At 36.9% G+C, this 19299-nt stretch overlaps 1 protein-coding gene across 2 annotated transcripts; it reads left to right on the top strand.

Annotated features, from left to right (window-relative positions):
* The first annotated feature begins 728 nt into the window (after positions 1 to 728).
* On the top strand, positions 729 to 18940 carry LOC131434858 (uncharacterized). 2 transcript variants are annotated; one of them, XM_058602071.1, is made up of 2 exons: positions 729 to 1059; positions 17715 to 18940. In XM_058602071.1, exons 1-2 carry the CDS (start codon positions 1054 to 1056, stop codon positions 18834 to 18836), a joined length of 1128 nt encoding a protein of 375 aa, XP_058458054.1. In that variant the 5' UTR covers positions 729 to 1053; the 3' UTR covers positions 18837 to 18940. The 2 variants fall into 2 exon arrangements, with proteins under 2 accessions (XP_058458054.1, XP_058458055.1); XM_058602072.1 differs by lacking the exon at positions 17715 to 18940 and adding an exon at positions 16284 to 17521 and having other exon boundaries at positions 732 to 1059.
* Positions 18941 to 19299: the final 359 nt, after the last annotated feature.

Raw genomic sequence — 19299 nt, 5'->3', positions numbered from 1 at the left:
CTTCAATACGGAGTACCAAGTAACGTAAAATTAGAACAAGTGATTATTCAACACAACACTACACAACAATTATATACAATATTCGATCGGAATTGATTAGTTTTTATTGTAATTGTAGACTATGTTATGTATGTAAATTGTCTGATGTTATGGCGGTTTCCGATGGCTTTTGAAAAAACTGGACTAAATTCCTTCTGAAAAAGACCAAACATAAATAAATGCATGCTTGTTGATATTTGTTTTTCATAGCAGAATAAATATTAATATATTTTCATATTTAAATAAAACGTCACACATTCAAATGTTAAACGGCATTTGACCAAAACCTATCTTTTCCAATAGTATGAAACTGTGACTGGAAGATATCCGTAAATTTCAAAAGAGAAAAATATTGTATCTCTAGTTATGATAAAAAGGTGTATCTGATACTTGTCGGGGTAAATAACGAAAGTTGATCTGAAAGGTCTAGTCAAAAGATTATGGAAACTACAGCTTTTTTACTCTGATAGCCGACAACCCTTTTCTTTTAATTATCCCCGGCGGTGGATTAATCTACCTTTGCTGACCACTAATAATGACAGAAACGACGGCGACGCTTCAATGATGGAGATGTCCACCTGAAAACATCTCATCTCGTGTTGTCTTCTGCAGCGTCGAGCGCCAATCTTGCCGGTGCCATGCAGTTTGCGACGCTTCTTGACCAATTAGATATAAATAAGACCGGTGCCTTAACGAGTGTTTTAGTTCCGAAGTGGCAATTGGGCAGGATCGTTGGTGTGCCGTCGTGTGCTCATAAATATAGAATAAATTAACATCTTAGAGTTCGCTCAGAAGTCTACATCTCGAGGCTGACCGGCGAGTTGGCAAATTGAAGGTGTGAAATTGGATCTTCTAGCCCGAAGAAACGAAACTTTTGTTCTCGTGTGCCGCTGTGCGAAACATTACGAAACTGTGATAACGAACAGGTGGTTGTGCAATATTTGCTTCTGGCTGTGAACTGAAAGTGAATCTTGGCAGTGAAATTCGAGAACTCGGAACTGATACTTGTGAGAGATGATGGTGAGTGAAAATAGACCGACATGGATACGATTTGAAGTAAAGTCAGTTACTCGCTCTGAAACAGAATAGCAAAAAATTACATTGGGCGGATACCCGGGTAGAAGTGATTTGCAAACCAATAACAAATTCTGTTATTAAAACCAAACATCTCAATGGTAGAAATTAACATTATTTAGTTTGAAATAAGAGTTAAAATATCAAAAATCATAACAAAACTTGCATGAGAAAATAGCTACAAAATATAAAATTCTGTCATTGTAATATGAAACCAAGAACAAAATATTTATAGAAGACTAATTTCTCAATTATTTTATATTCTAGCATTCAGAATAAAGTAATATCATAAGTATTTCTCTTATCTGATCCTGATGCAGTTTATTCAATAGTATTTTATTTGAAGATAGAACTACTCGATCAATTTACTTAATGAAATTGGAAAAGCTCATCAATAACAAAATAAGATATTATAACTAATTTTGATGTTAAACAGATATTGTATAATTTCTTGATTCCTTGGATGCAATATCACGAAAATATCAAGTATCGCTGTGATAACACAGAAACATCAAGCCAAGATATGATGGTAAAAGTTGTTATTATTTTAATCTTTGTTTGCTATTTACACCTACCCGGGTACTGTCTCAGAACAGGTGAAATTGGATACGATGCTCTACATTCGGAGCTACTGTTGTGTATCAGAACTTGATAAAACTCAAGTACAGCTAGTAGTATAAACGCAAAAAGACATTTCAACAGAGTTATGAGTGCAGCAAGCCAACCTTCTACAGTTCGGATTATGTTCACGTGGAACGACTGATACGGTTTATTTCTTTACTGAAAAACTTTTAGAACATCTGCAAAAATATTTATGATTATGGTTAAGTTTAAATTAAAATTGACTGGGGTGGGTGGTTCAGAGTATAAGCTGCAAATCTCGCAAGCCAGATATCGTATGTTCGAGTCCCGACCTGGTAGGATTTTTAGTGTCGTCAGGATTGCATAGTTTTGGCCAAGCAATTGTTCTTAAATACTGTCCAATCTACTGCAAAAGCGTGTTGAAACAGAAGGTCATGTTCCGCACCGGGATGTAGTTCCCTGGCTTGGCTTGGGTTTAGGTATTAGTTCAAAATGAGTTGTCAATTGAATTAGCTACAGAACGTCAAAACTTTTAGAAATCCGATTGTTCCTGTTTCTGAGACAAATCGACATCGAAGATTTGAACAAATATTTTTAATTTGATTTAATTGAACGAAAATTTAATCAAAATTATTTGAAAACAGTAATTAAAGTGACAAAAGCAATTTTAAGAATCAATTTTAAAATTCTCGGTTTCGCCTTCTAAAATTTATATTTTATAGATTTTATATCAAGGAATAGAATCCTCGGAACACTGCCATTAGGAAAATTCAAAGTCACGATTCTAAACTTCGTGGCTGACTATTGATAAGGCATAATACTTGACCAGAGCTACAATCATTCCGCCAGAATCCATACAGATCGGGATTGAACATTTGAACTTGTGAGCAATTTATAAGAATTCCGGCAACAGACAAAAATCGGGCAGTTTTCAAAATCAGAAGTTATGTCATTTTTTTGATGATTAACAATTGCAAACTCCCAATTTAATTTTTTTAATGAATAATAGGGTGTCAAAAAATTGTCATCTCTAACTTTTTAAAACGGAAGTACATAAATGCTTCAACACATAAAAAGTCACTAACGAAAATTTGAGCTGATTTGAACATGGGTGAGTTGTGCCGACTGGCGGTCAAAGCTTGAAATTTTTTAAACTTGAAAATTAAACAATCGGATAGATGTATAAATCACTAAATTTCTTAAATCGAAATTATTAGTTGAACTCAAATGTCTTAGCAATGCATGAAACATCGAGATCGGGTTTTATCGCAAACTTTTTTTTGCAGAAAAATCAACCTTATGAAATTTAGAAACTCCTTGAATTGTGATGCGGTTGAATTTTAATATTTTCGCTTTCAATGTAACTGCTTAATAGTTGTTCTCAATAGTATTCAAACGTCTCTTAGATCATCTCAACTCATGTTCTACATGTGGTATTTGGTATTTTATTTTTATAACTTCAGTCTTATGAAGATCTTCCCTGAAATCCTAAGCTTGAAATTTCCCATACTGGAACCGCAGGATAGCACCACTTACCCTTGTTCGATTTAGCTCAAATTGTGCATAGGGACTTTTGTGAGGTTCAAAATGGTTTAGCAACTACCATTTAATAATATTTTTTATGTTTCGTCTTCGACTCATCAGTGCAGAGCAGTTCAAATTGACCTGCTCTGCACTGATGAGTCAAAGATGAAATGTTCCACTTGCAGTCTAATGAATATAATATCAGCAGTCTATTAGATATCGTTCTTAGGTGGAATAGCAGAAAGCTTTTGGCAAATATTATTAAATTTGGTCAGTATCTAACGGTGAAAACAGATTAGAAAAATGACATGAGAATGCAACTATGTAATGAAGACCGCAAAAATGTTAGCGCATAGACGGGACTCGAACCCGTGGCTAGCTCGTAACCAGGGAAATAGTTTTACCAATTAAACTACCCTGCATATGAAAACACATGAAAAGAAAGCTCAATTGACTAGAGGAACCAAGCATGCTTCACTTTACTTGGCCACCACAGCATTCAATTATAGTCCTATGTCTACAGGGTCCGGCACTCGAAGTGTAACCAACTTCAGACCGCTCGCGCAGCTGACGCACGGGCATCAGCTCTCTAGAAATTTGCTAAATGACAGTTCGGAGTTGTATTGTTTACAAGCGCAAGAAACCATTTTGCCAAAATTGAACGTGAAAAAAAAATCTTGACTTGAGAGAGCGAAGGAGTTGCTTCGTTTGGCCGAAAGCGGTCAATTTCCGAACATTGTATTTTCTGACGAGAAAATTTTTCCAATTGAGCAATTCGTAAACTCTCAAAACGATAGGGTTTACTTGACCGACCGTTCATACGAGAATTTGATTCATCGATTGGCCACCAGGAGGCAGCACCCCAACAGATAATGGTTTGGGCCGCTGTAACCGCAGATGGGCGCTCTCCAATCGTTTTCATCGAGCCTGGCGTCAAGGTAAATGCGACATATTATCGGGAAAGTATTTTGGAGGTTGATTTGAAGCCGTGGGCAGACAAACATTTCGGTGGCAGACCATGGACGTTTCAGCAGGACTCGGCACCGTCTCACAAAGCTCGAGTGATCCAAGAATGGCTGAAAAACATCGTTCCGAACTTCATCACGTCCACACAATGGCTCTCGAATTCACCAGATGCGAATCCAATGGATTATTCTCTTTGGGCCATTTTGGAGAGCAAAGTCCGAACTAAAAGATACACCAGTCTCGAGGCACTGAAAAAAGTTATTGTCCGCGAGTGGGCCTAAATACCTGCAAGTCACATTCGGCAACTTGCGATTCGTTTTTTGACCGTCTCAAGGCCATAGTCAAGGCAAAAGGTGGTCATATCGAGCAAAGGTGAATTGATTCTGAATTTTATATTATTTTTACACATTTTGTACTTTGAATTAAGTAAAAGTAATTTTCCAAACTGAATTTATGGCCTTTTTAATTGGTTACACTTCGAGTGCCGGACCCTGTATGGAAACAGATTCAACAGAAACACACACCGCGTCACAAGTCTAAACAAACTAATCATTGGTTTAAATGGTCGTATTTCAACAACAACTTGAAGCTTTTTAAATTATTTTAGCCTTTTTACTTTTTTATTTATGACTTCTGGTCAGTCAGTATTTTTTACTTTTTTTCGGTTTTTTAACGATATCAAACTAACTAGAGATTATAAGAGGAGAAAGAATACGAAATCATAGAGCCATAGTACTCAAGGAAGAGCAAGGATGTGAAGAATAAAGTGCGGAAAAGTGAGACGTGACAAGGGTCATTTAAGTAAGCAGAAGGCTTCTCGTATCTAAACTTTTACCTTCTACCAGAGGAGTCGAACTTAGGCATCTTAGCGATACGAGTTATCCGAGTCTCTGATATGTCAGAAAGTAAAGGCAAAGGTCGTTCGTACAGTAAATGGACAGAAAGTAAAGGCAAAGGTCGTTTGCCGGTTCGGACAGTAAATGGCAAACGACCTTTGCCTTTACTTTCTGACATATCAGAGGCTCGGATAACTCGTATCGCTAAGATGCCTAAGTTCGACTCCTCTGGTAGAAGGTAAAAGTTTAGATACGAGAAGCCTTCTGCTTACTTAAATGACCCTTGTCACGTCTCACTTTTCCGCACTTTATTCTTCACATCCTTGCTCTTCCTTGAGTACTATGGCTCTATGATTTCATATTCTTTCTCCTCTTATAATCTCTAGTTAGTTTGATATCGTTAAAAAACCGAAAAAAATTATTTTAGCCGTAACTTTTTTTGTTTTTAAACTGTATCTGAAATTTATGTATGTGAAGTCTGATGACTGTTTTTGGAGTTTCTCTGATTTTTATCGCTAAATATTTTTAACCACATTAATCTCAAGTACTATTTTGAACATTCATGTTACCACTATTCAAAATCTTGCATTGTGTATCAATAAAGGGATTACATTTAGTTTTTGAGCCATAGAGGCGTGTTAAAATATCACGTTCAATATTTTCCTGATCATAGAATCATCCGTAAAACTGCTCTTCAATATGCATACTTGAAAAAAACACACTTTTCAGAATCAACCATAAAGCATGGTGCCTTCACAGGTAGACTGTGTACAGTGCGAACAATGAGTTTATGTTTTTAAATGAGTATTGAAATATTGAAGTAGATTTGTTGAAGAATGTATTATTTTTATTATACACAAGTCGTACCGCTTGAGAGAAACTTAAAGAACTTAATTTCCAGAAACTTACTAAACACCCAATGAAGCTTGCCTTGACTGTTGTTTTTGCATACAGAGTCAGCGTAAATTACAGTACCGAAAAATTCTTTATTTTTATTAGATGTTAATAAAACTAGTTTGTTAAACAACATCTACAAGCTAAATATTTAAAAAAAAAAAGGTCTGAACTTAACTGCTTTCAGGCCTGATGTATGAAGAACTATACTTTCAAATTTTATTAGGACTGGTAACATTGTGGAATCATCTTAGTAAATAGTGTTAGATAACCGAAGAAACTAATCGAACTTGATATTTCTGGCTCATAACATTCACAATTCGATATGGTACACATTATAAGAAATTTTAGTTATATATAGGTAGTGTGAGAAATAAATCAAATAGGAAAATCGATTCGCGAGACCAAGTAAAATATTTAAACTATCTTTGTAAATTGTGAACGAACAAAAATTTATTTGACTATAGGTTGAGAATCGGTACCAGATAGGCTGCGTGAATAGCGATGGTCTTATCCATCACGCTATTGTTTCAATAAAGTCATTGCTATTTGCAACGCACTTACCTAAATGACTACAATATGTTTGGGGTCATAAAGTCGAAAATTTGTTTTCGTTTGAGACGTTAGGGTAGACATTGCAAAATAAGTGCGTTGCAAACAGCAATGGCTTTACGTCTGCTTAGCAGTTTATGTTGATCCGCAAGGTTGCATTATCAGTCCAACATAATCTGCTAATACACTGATAAGCTGAATGCGAGACGTTAAATAATTAATATTTTTTAGCTTTTCCAGCAGCTACTAAGCAATAGAACATTTATCAGCACTCAACGAAAAACCGACTAGAAAAGAATGATAAATGATACAGCCGAAAAGAAAGTATGCGAAAAACTACCCCAAAGACGGAACTCGAGCCCGCTACTTCCTCCTATGTGCTGAAATCGTTCGGCCAATTGAACTACTCTGGATGTGATAAAACACAATTCAGAAAGAAAACCAGCTGAGAGAACTCCGTATATGCTCAGACTTTCATCGGCCGATGTGCGATTCAAAAAAAAATTTCACAAATAACCAATCGAATTTTCATTTCTGTTATTACAATCAACATTCTATTTCCAGCCTGATTTACTTTAGGTACTGATAACAATTTAACAACGTTCATAACGACTCACGTCATAACGAACAAAAGGATAAATCGACTCCAAAATACCGAGCGATCGAGCCCTTAAAAAAGTACAATCTAGCATTGATAGAGGATAATTTGACCTCAACGCCCCTCAAAGGTGCAAAACCAAATGACATCCTCGTATTAAACACTTGCTTTTCTGTTATTAACTGTTTTTATCATTGAATTTTGAGGCTTTTGTGTACAATTATACCTAGGAAACACATTACTATCCAGCACTATAGTGTTCGAAAAACTGTACAACTACAAAATAACACAGAAAGGGACCAAAATTTCTTATTATGTCATTCTATGAATACTCTTTGTTTCGGTCGTCCTCCTTATCCTTATTATTCAGCAATATTCAGTATGAAGTAGGACCCGAAGAACATATCATAACAAAATTATATCTAACTTTTTTTTACATCTTTGTGAATTTCGTTATTATAACTACGAACGAAACCAGAACTACCGTATGCGTGAAAATGTTTGCATCATTGAGTAATGCCAAAATTAAAAATTTTCGGTTCGGATTTTTTTTTTTATTTAAATTAACAATTATGCTAATCACTGTTCGATTCGAGTTTCCATTTGGTACCATTACGGCCTCCACAGAACCCGAGTTGACCTCAGAAGACCACTCTCGCGAATAGTTGACCTTTCTTTTTGGTTATGAAACCTACTCTAAATCTCCATTATAAGTAGACGGCCAAATAAACGAATTCTGGCTATTCCTTCAAGAGTGTAGGTAAATTATTTTGAAAAATAGCGCAGTATTTTATATGAGAAAATGATTGATATGAGAAAGGCATCATTGCACCAAAGCAAAAAAAGTCTTGGCATTACATTCCTTTTGTGGAATTTGGCCTTTCTGTTTCAACAGACTTCGCAGCCGATTCTTAATGTACAGAATCATTGCATGGCTAGTATTATGGATCCTACTGACACTAAGACATAATTTTCAATGATTTTGGGAGATTCAGAGTTATGCCCCACAACAAGAAACATTATGCCCCATCATGCAATATGCCCCTTGAAATGTCGATATAGAAGAAAAGCAGATAAAGAAGATATTCTTTGCATCAGAAATCAATTGCATAATCAATTAGTTACAATTGGAAACCAACATTTGTATCCTCCCAACGCTACATTTTGTTTTAATAACTGTTATAAATCTTTGAATGGTATTTGATTTCAAGTTTGAACTACTGGAGCAATTGAACTTAATAGCCTAGATTCATTTTACATCGGGCTCGATAACAAACTGTTTAAGCATTCCGTGCGAAAAACTTACTAAAAACTATAAATATTACAGCTATGTATAAACCACAAACCAATAATCGGTTCCACATACATGAAAAGTCATTTTTCTGAACAACGTTGAGAAAAATAAATTGTTGCCTTCAAACATTGCTAAAAACGTTAAATATATTATCAACGTAATGATTTATATCGACGGTTAATTTTCAGATATTCTTCAAAGCCTGATAGTAAATAGTTCGCGCAGTTCAATACAGGTGGAACAAAAATTTTGTTTTAGAAGAATTTACTCATAGTGTCATGTCTGTTAGTCTGTGGTTTAAAGTTTGCATGGGATTTAGTATGGCGAGTAAAGGATGTAGTATTTTTACAAAAAAAATCGGCCGGAGATCAACCTATAGACTATAGAAAACAGTGCATGTGTTATTTTTATAGATAATTTTACCAGGAAGAAAACCTTTGATAACTTCTAGACAATCCAACATTTGTAGAAAAGGCCATTAATGGAAAACCGACGCAAGATCCGGGCTCATTAATTGATATATCTATAGCCAATGCTGCTAGTGATAATAATATGATGTGACTTTCTATTATTATGCTATACCAGTTGAACTAAGATGTTTGATGTCTTCACGATTGTTGCTCAGCTTAGTATGAAGATTCTGTTCACGTGACAAGCCATGTACCAAAACTGTCGGATTGTTTTGCTGTCTTTGAACGTTTTTCCTACAAAAATAACACATGCACTCATTTTTAGAGTTTACAGGTTGATCTGCAGCCGATTTTTTTGTAAAAAGTCAATTTTCCAATATTAAATCCCATACGAACTTCAAACCTAGGACGTAAAAATATAGTTTCACCTATAGAGCTAAACCTTTGCGTAGTTCTTATGGGATCCAGAGCAAACAAGAAAAACTTGGTAAAACTGAAATCTAAATTTTGTTCCACCCTAATGCACAGGTCAAAAAAAACCATATTTATACCATCGTTTAAACATTATTACTCTTACGGTATATTAGCATTTGTTACTTTCGTTACTTGAAATTGCTCTTTTATAATGAACTTGTAACTGCTCATTGATCGATTATATACATCAATCAAGATGCGAAGTTATCTCGACCAGAAATGATTCCGGCTCTGAAATTGAAGAAGTCCAGAACACACTCGTACTAAACAGTCCGTATTTCCTTCGCATAATATGACTCGTATCAGATAAACCACTAATTGGTCACATGAACACTAAATAAAACATCAATGCAACTACTATAGTTTGTTATATCTTCAAACTCACAAAAAAAAAGTGAAATATTGTGATTTTTATTGAGTTACCACGTCTTATATGAAAAAAAGCTGATATATGCAAAAATGTTTATACATATTCATTAGGATTTGCCAATTTTAAAAAAAAATAACACAAAACAAATGGTTTCCTTTGTACCATTAAAGCTTATGAATGTTAGAAGCAAGCTTGCATTAGTATGGCAGCAAACTGGAGATAATGTTTAGATTGTTTTTTTTTTCTAAAAACTACCTAAAAGCGGAATCAGACAGAAGACGTTTCAAGTTGAATGGAAACGCGCTACCTAGTGCTACTTGACAAACAGATCAAAACGTAGATATTAGGGAAAAAAATGGTTCGCAATATACATGCAAAGTAGCCACATGATGAAGTTAAGGTTTGACCTTCTTGAATAAACCCGCGATTAGTGCCACTTAGAGTGCATCGGTAGTCCGGTGCTTTTCACAGGCCTCGTTTGACCCACTACTCGTTGATTTGACAAAATAACCCGTGGCTTAATAAGCTGGCCATTTTACGTTCACAAAGTTCATTCTCGTGCTAAAGTTAATCCCATCGACACGCGTTTCCCATGGAGGACAATGAGCTGGGGATGTCACCTTTGTTGGCGTGTTTCAGTCCAGCACGAAGCCACAGTTAAATTCACAAAGAGTGATGCTCGACACAGCCTCAATTTGACAAACGAAATCTCAATTTAGCGTAGGTTATACAAAACAGCAGTAATCAAGCGCATTCGTCACCTGTCGAAATGTTTGCTTTTTTTAACATAAGTCAATGTCAACTGCAATCAAAGTTCAAACTCCTTTGGGCAACCGAATGTTCATTTTTAGCTAACAACCAGCGGCGATCATTTTTCGTCGTTCACCCGCACATCGTGGACGCTAAAATGCAATAACACAAGGCGTGGAAGATTAATTTCAAAGGTGAATGCATCAATTATCGTGCTAATGCTGACCCAAGCCAACGAAAGTTGCTAAAAGATAATGCCATAAAAATATTGTGGCTTTGGTTGGATTTCTATATGCATTGAAATTAATTTGCTTTTCTATTTCTGGAAAAAATGCTTTCCAACATTGAGGCTATAATTATTCATTTGCATCATTTGACAACTTATCAATGTAAAAAAATGTCCCCATATACCAGTAATAACGGTTGGTAGAAATCAGTTTCCAAGAATAATTGCTTAACACCTACAGATACAGAAATAGACTCAGCACTTTTGAAACAGGATCGTTCCTTTCTTTTTGTATCATCATTTTTTGTAATTCATCTGATCATTAAATAACGGTTTACTAAAAAAAAACAAACTCCTAATAATGAATCAAGGCCTAAAATTGTTCATTTCTTCTAAATGCTATATTTATTCCTTTTGAACTACGCGAACAAACCAGCTCTTCGTGGTAACAATTAGATCATCGACCTTAGAGCAAAAAATATTTCTGGTAATTAAATGACTTAGAATCTTGTTACAGATCTTCCTACACAGCATGTATATAGTAATGCCAAAATGGGCACGTGGATTAAAATCAACCATTGCACTGTTGAAATATAAACGATGTTACGATCAAAAATTGGTTATGCAGGAATGTAAAAAAAATGTGTGACCAATTTAAACCTTTCATAAAGCTGGAACATGACATTTAAGATAATTTTCTGTTCAGCATATGTGTGTTCATTGGATTATAGTTTAACTCATTGCAAATTGATGATTTTAAAGAACATGCATTTGTTGTCGGCAACTCCTTTTGTTAGCTGTATGGGAGACCAAGGCTAAACCAGATACTCTTGTAAATTGAAAAATAAAACTTGGAGTAGGTAACAGAAACAGAAACATAGCCACGAGATTGACGTCGTATAGTTGTAGCGTTAAAGATATGTATAGATAATAACTTATTTGATACCGTTCGACCGTTTAAGACCGTGTTATAGTCCAGAAAAGGACCATTTGATTTTAAAAGATTGAGTTTGTACTCTAGGAAGTAGGGCGGCGATTTAGGACAGTTTTATAAAGAAAACCTCTACGTTACTTTTGTGATCCTGAAAAGGACCGTTAGTGGCCCTGGAGTCCTGGAAAAGACTATTGGGTTACGGTTGGTTTATATTCCAGGAAATAGGGCGCCATTCCAAGCCATTTGTAAGTTTGAGACTTGATCTAAAGGAAACCATTACAAAAATATAATCGTACAATCGCTCATATATTTCAATATTTCATAAATTTCAATATTTAAGTGAAGGAAACTATCAAAATGCTATAAGGGATTAATTTCTGGCGAAGGGCCAAATTGTGAAATTCTACAAGGCAGCTAAATTACAACTTTATTTTCGCTCGTTTGGTGTGAATGTTGTACAGCGAAAGGTGCACAAAGCCAATCAAACTATTCTTGATTTGCACTAAACTGATTATTTCTAATTCCGATTTACAAAGATGTAATCTTAGTAGTTCTTAGATAACATTTAGAGCCATTAGAAGGGTTGATTTTCTATAATGTTCCCCATCGTTATTCATTTTTCGTTTACTTTTTCTCCAATGCAAAGGACCAGCAGTTGGATGACGCAGTTGCTCTTGTTTGAAGCGAAACTCATACTTCAAACGTCCAACAGTAGATATGCTCACAGAAGAACTAGTTGTTGTTTTTCTGCGTTTAGGCTTGAGCAACGGAACCTCATATTCGCCATAGACTGAAACACCAGTTTAATATTGCCGGGTGTAGTTCCATTGTCTTAACGTAGATGGAAACCTGCGAACTTGTGTGTTCATGGATTATCATAGACTAAAGCTAGCAAACGTGTAACAGAGTCGATTTATAGATTCAGTTGATTTTGATGTTTCGTGTTTGGACCTATTTTTTTCACTATTTAATAAATGTTTACGTAATACACATGGTATTAACAAACAATCTTACACCTTCTTCCATTCGTTTAAAAAGTTATCAAGAAATCAAATCTGGAGTATTTTCGTTACACTTTCATATTGTTAAATTTTGAAAATGCATCCAAGTGAGTAAAGTAAAGAAAAACGAAGTCCTACGCCAAAAACATCCATCACAACTAGGTTTTCTCCCAAGCTATCTAATGAAAAACGAATACAGTAGGGTGCTAAATCTCAAGATACCTTAATCAGCGCATAAAGACTGTCCCAGAAAGTATGGAGGCACTTTGATTACGCTGTAAATAATTCACAAGTGTTAGATATTCAAATTTTATTCGATATACTGATAATATTAGACTACAACAACAGAATATTATTCTCAACATTTGCTACTTAGCCATTGTAGACTAGCTGGCGCACCTTCTTGCGAACGTTCCTCATTAAATTCCGTACAGACTTCTTGGCGACAAATTTTGACACTTTTTTCCAATCTTTTTCGAACTGTTGAATGGTTTCGGCTGCCGAGACATGTTTCCTAAGATGTGCCTTCGTTAATGCCCAAAATACCTCAATTGGTCGAAGTTGTGGGCACTTTGATGGATTCATGTCTTTTGGGACGAAAGTGACATTTTTGGTAGTATACCATTCTACTGTTGATTTCGAGTAGTGGCAAGAAGCAAGATCCGGCCAGAAGACAACAGGATCCTTGTGGCTTCGAATCATGGGTAAAAGTCGTTTTTGTTAAAATTCCTTGATGTATATTTCGCTGTTCATTGAAACAGTGGTGATGAAGAGTTTCGAAATCTTACCGCAGCTACAAATTGCTTGCCAGACCATAGCTTTCTTAACAAATTTTTCGACTTCAATCGATGTCTCGGACTGGTTTAACACTTGCCCTTCTCGCACCGTATAATATTGTGGTCCCGGTAAGGATTTGTAATCGAGTTTCACGTAGGTTTCGTCGTCCATGATTATGCAGTTCAAATTTCCAGCAAGAATCGTATTGTACAGCTTTCGAGCCCACGGGCTGATCTTTGCTTCTTATTTTGGACTACGTTTTGGTTGTTTTTGCTTCTTATAGGTTCGTTCTTTAGCACGAAGAACATCTGACTTCGAAGTGCCCACTTTTTTGGCCACATCCCGAACTCAAACCTCCTTTTTTTGCCCGATCGCCTTCAGTATACGTTTATCCAACTGAGGGTTAGCAGGACTTTTTTCTCGACCCGTTTTCCGGTTTATCCTCAAAGGTGTTATCCTCACCGAACTTCCTGATTGCATTTCGCACGGCTTTTTCACTTACTCCTTCCATTTTTTGCTATCTTTTTCAGTGACAGTCCGCGTTCTGTGCATTATTGGTACACAATTTTTCGACGTTGTTCTGCTGAAAGTCCACGCATTACGAAACAAACTAATGAAAACGAATAAACAACTGCACAAGTGGTTAGAGAAGAGTGTTAACAACAGGACGCAGCCATTGACAGATTCTGAACCATTGCGAAACGGCAGTGGTTTTTGGTTGCGTCCATACTTTCTAGGACAGTCTTTAGAATATGAAACGACATTTGAATGGATTGAAAATATATTTACTGTCTCGAAACTTAACGCCCTGCTGTACCAAATAGTTCATACCGACACTGACTTTAGAGTCTATATTGCAGACTATTTTTATGTTTCGCTACATGTAATTAACATTTGGCTTAAATATTTAGTACACGTAGTTTTAAAAAGTGATTCAAAACAGAATAGAAGTATATAGGTATAAATCTATTGGTAATTTTCAAGAATCTGTTAAAAATTACAATTCGAAAATGATGTTGTTGAATCTCACTTTTTTATACGGCTTATTCCCGCACAGAAAATTAATTTTCGAAACGCAATAATAATTTTGTTTTCCATGTAATTGAAAGCACTCAATAATCACTGTACTCCGAACGAAATGAACTGTACAAAGTACCAAAAATACCGCTGCGATGCATTATACGCGAAAAATCAGCTGAATTGACTCAGCTTTATCTACTAACTGACGTCTGTCTGTCACACGAAAGCGCATTTACAAAGTCAATCCATGGATCGAAACAGTTGTTGGTTATATGACATTTTAGCTGTCCAGTTCAGCCTCGGTCTCTCTTAATCAATAAAAATAAAAAAATTTTGATTGTAATTTTTAAGTTCTAACATTTATCGTCAAAAAATGGCGTTCGTACAGAAGATCCGAGGTGGACATATGGCCGAAATCATATTCAAAAATAATTGTCACGAATTTCAATTTTGAATTTGTCTTTCAAATAAATCCCACAATTTGATGATAATATTTGTACGACTTATTTTTAGAAAAGTTGTTACACTAAAAACACACTTTATAACATGATTTGTTTATATTGGTATCAATTTCTTCAATGTTTCACCTTCGACTCATCAGTGCACATAGCAGATCATGTGGGACTGCTAATGCCACCTCGCCCATCAACTAAGCAAACGTTTAGTATTTGCTATTTACAAAGCACTTGTTTCTACCGAAATGCAAGGTCCTTCCTAATGAGCCTAAAGAACGAAAAAAATTGGATCTTGCAAACAAGAGATTTGTAGAATTATGTTGAAATTGTATCTCGTTTTGATATTTATACCAAAAAAGACATATAAAAGATGATACAGTCCATAATTAGTTCTATGTAAATTGCACAAAAAATTTGATTTGTCAATAGTAGCATTTATTTACATATAAAACTATGATCAAATAATTTGTGCTTTTTTTGTCTTACTGATAGAAAAGGCAAATGAACTACAATTCACAATATTATTTTGCATGAATGTAATCTTAAACACAACAAGATACAATCGATACTAGCGAATTTATATCAAATTCAGATTTTGTTATGTATAATTCCAAAATTTTAAACAATAATCAATCAGATCGAGTTGTGACTGAACACCCAACTGAAGTCTTAATAATTTAAATATAATTGATTTTGCCATAAACAGTATCGAAAACATAACAAAATCAGTTCTTAAATTACAATGATTTGACGAAAATGCATACCAAAATACATGCACATTTTTGAAAGTCAAAGTTTGAGTTAAATCGGTTTTTACACCCGTGCAATAAAAATACTTCATAAATGAGTAAACATGTCTGAAATTTCACATCTAAAATATTCTCGATCGGTACAAAGTGTACACTCGATTTAACCCGAAAGCAAACGGAACATCTTAATACATAAATTCCGTTGACATTCCATGTGCTGGTTTCCTATGCGTCCCTCCAAGAAAACCCTCTAAATCGACAGCCCATCAACAAAGCATGTCCGCAATTATCAATTTCAAACCCCACTCGACAAGATCATGCCAACGAAAGAAAAAAACCAGCCAAAGTTTGCATTAACTCTGCTACCGAAAACTGCCATTTGTTTACATGCAGTCACCCATAAATGCTCTCGAAACTGGTCCGGCGGCATCTGCCTTCAAGCAATTTCAACAATGAATGCTCCGCGCATAAGGTTGCAGCAGAATTAGCTATGCAAGTCACTTCATTCAAAAAATGCATATTAGCTGTGATTACATAATTCGGTTTTAAGTCCATTTAGTTGTTGGCGATGTTTGTTCGTGCCATTTAGTCCGGTTAGTTTTGATGACCTTGAAATCCATGTTCGTCAACAGAAGTTTGGCAAAAAAAAGTTGTTTGGCTGTTGGCCTGAGATGGTGATCAAGCTCTATTATATGATCTTTGATGATACTGTGAGTACTTTTTCTGCTAATATTTATTTTTTCGTTTTGCACTTGTAGAGATGTGCGGCACTGATCGTTTTGGCACTGGCTGTCACAGCACATGCTGAGGATTTCAACGGATACTTTTATCCAAAGCCGAGTTGCGCTTTTCAACCTGGCCAGACGGTGTACGTAACGCAAACCCAAACCGATTATCAAGTATATACGGAAACGGTCCAAGGGAACATTCAACGTGATGAGCAAGTTATCACGCAGACCTCGTCAATTTATATTACATCGGCGTACACGCAAACGGTACCGGTTTATCAAACCGTTACTAAAACGAACACCTACTCTGTAACGATTCCGGCGGGACGTCCTCAAACGGTGTACAATACTATCACGCTACCTCCCGTTGTATCGACGTACGTTTCTACACAAATCCAAGCAACTCCAGTTTATCAGACGATCCGTGATGTTAGCACAGTGACACTTCCACCGCAAGTTATCCCTGCCCAGACGGTTTATAATACCGTTTCACTGCCACCAGTTACCAGAGTATCAACCGTCGTTCAAACTTCGACTATCCCAGTTATTCAAACTGTCCGGGATATTAGAACCGTTACTGTTCCGGCCGTTACGTTGCCACCACAAATCATCTATTCGACAGTGCAACAACCAGCACAGTACATCACCTCGACCGCTTATCTAACCTCTACCAGACAAGTCGTTCAAACGGTTCGTGACGTAGTCACTGTTCCGCCGGTTACCCTACCGGGCCAAATCTCCTATCAAACCATTACCCAACCAGCGAAAATTGTAGTTTCGACCGTCATCAGTACCACGGCTACTCCTGTGTATCGAACCATCACCAATACACAAACCATCACGCGCCGAGCACCGCCTGCCCAGTACCAAACCATCTACTCCACGATAACCGTTCAAGGACAACAACAGACTCAGCACAACGTCGCCACAACTACGCTTCGAGACGTCCAGTACATTACTAAAACCGTAACCAACACAGTCCCCGGTGCACTGTACGACGCACCGACTATCTATTCCACGATAACACTTCCAGGAGTAACAAAGACGTACTGTGGTCCTGAAAATACCTATTTGCCCGCCGCTGGCAATGGCAATAACGGAGGATTCGGACGGGGATTCAATCAGCGCTATAATCTGCTCTTCTAAGCAACCAACCAAGACCAAGTCACGTGATTAAAATACTCAAAAAAGCTGCCAGTGCCAGTTAATAAGAGATTGTTAACATAATGGTTAATAAATGTCTGCCTTTACGATAGTGATCTTCTAAACTAGTTCGAATTATTCCAAGAAAAATCACTGCCAAAGTTAGTAGATTATCTCATGGTCATTTTTTGTTTGTCTGTCTGAATCTTGCGAGTTAGTCTAGACACCTTGAGTATTCTCGACTGTTTAGCGATAACAATTCAACAAAATAATGAAACTGTTTTAATAAATGTTTACTTTCTCATTTTGAACCTGTAGAGATGTGCGGCGTTGATCGTTTTGGCACTGGCTGCCGCAGTTCGAGCAGATGATTTCAATGGATACTTCTACCCCAAGCCAAGTTGCGCTTTTCAACCTGATCAGACAGTATATGTCACGCAGACAACAACCGAATATCAGGTCTTCACAGAAACTGCCCAAGGACAGATCCTGTACGATGAACAAACCATCACTCAGTACTCCTCGATCTACATTACATCGGCCTACACAGAAACGGTACCGATATACCAAACGGAAACCCTGACAAACACTTACACCGTCACGGCACCTGCTGGACCTCCGCAAACCATCTACAACACGGTGACGCAGCCGCCGATTGTTTCTACCTATATATCTACACAAATTCAAGCGACTCCAGCTTACACGACAATTCGGGATGTGACCACGGTTACGCAGCCACCACGACAACTTCCGGCTCAAACCATTTACAACACCGTTTCACTGCCACCGGTTACTAGAACCTCAACGGTCGTTCAAACTGCGACCGTTCCGGTTATTCAAACTGTACAAGACGTCAGAACCATAACTGCTCCTCCGGTTACTCTGCCACCACAAGTCATCTACTCAACGGTTCAACAACCAGCCCAATACATCACAACAACATCCTATTACACAACCACCTCGCCCGTTGTTCAAACCGTTCGTGACACCGTTACTGTTCCACCAGTAACGTTACCGGGGCAAACCATTTACCAAACCATCTCGCAACCGGCTCAGACGGTTGTATCAACAGTCACCATCGCCAAGCCGACTCAAGTCTACCAAACAGTAACCAATACGCAAACCATATCTCTACCGGCGCCACCTGCCCAGTACACGACCTTGTACTCAACGGTCACCGTTCCGGGTCAGATTCAAACACAGAACAATGTCGCTACGACCACTCTGCATGATGTCCAGTACATTACCAAGACGGTCACCAGCACCATCCCCGGAATTCAGCACGACGCTCAAACCATCTACACCACGATTACGCTGCCAGCCGTTACCCAATCCTTCTGTGGTCCTCAAAACACCTACCTTCCGGCCGCCAATGGTAACAACGGTGGTTTTGATGGGTTCGCCAGAGGATTCAGCCAACGATTTAACCGACTTTTCTGAACAGCGCAGTTCAGCTATAAATGAAATACTCACAAACACTACCAACTCTAGCAAATAAGCGTCGTTCGAATTGTTGTAAATAAATGTGCGAAGGATCTATCGAATGCGTAGTTTTATTGGAATATCACACTCGTTGACTTACTTCAAATTTCCGTCATTAGGTTACAGTTTACTACAACTGTAACTTTACAACCTTTACGATTATTCAATCTGATGTTTAGTCTTTCATTTACACTGAATCACTATTTTTACTTCACTCAACCGGTTGAACCGTTTGAAGTTGGTCTAGGGTACAAATGTATCCAAACTAGCGCGTTTACGTTAGTGTTTTGTTGGGAGTAAAAAAATACGAAAATTTTATTATAACTATTTTGTGAGCAAAATATCTAATAGCGTATACATCATTGCTGAACAATTGATAAAATAACCTACAGCAGAGTAGTGGCATATACGAGTGAAGCGA

Source organism: Malaya genurostris, chromosome 3 (assembly GCF_030247185.1).
Source record: "Malaya genurostris strain Urasoe2022 chromosome 3, Malgen_1.1, whole genome shotgun sequence".
Classification (NCBI taxonomy): domain Eukaryota; kingdom Metazoa; phylum Arthropoda; class Insecta; order Diptera; family Culicidae; genus Malaya; species Malaya genurostris.
This window is presented reverse-complemented; position numbering and strand designations above follow the sequence as displayed.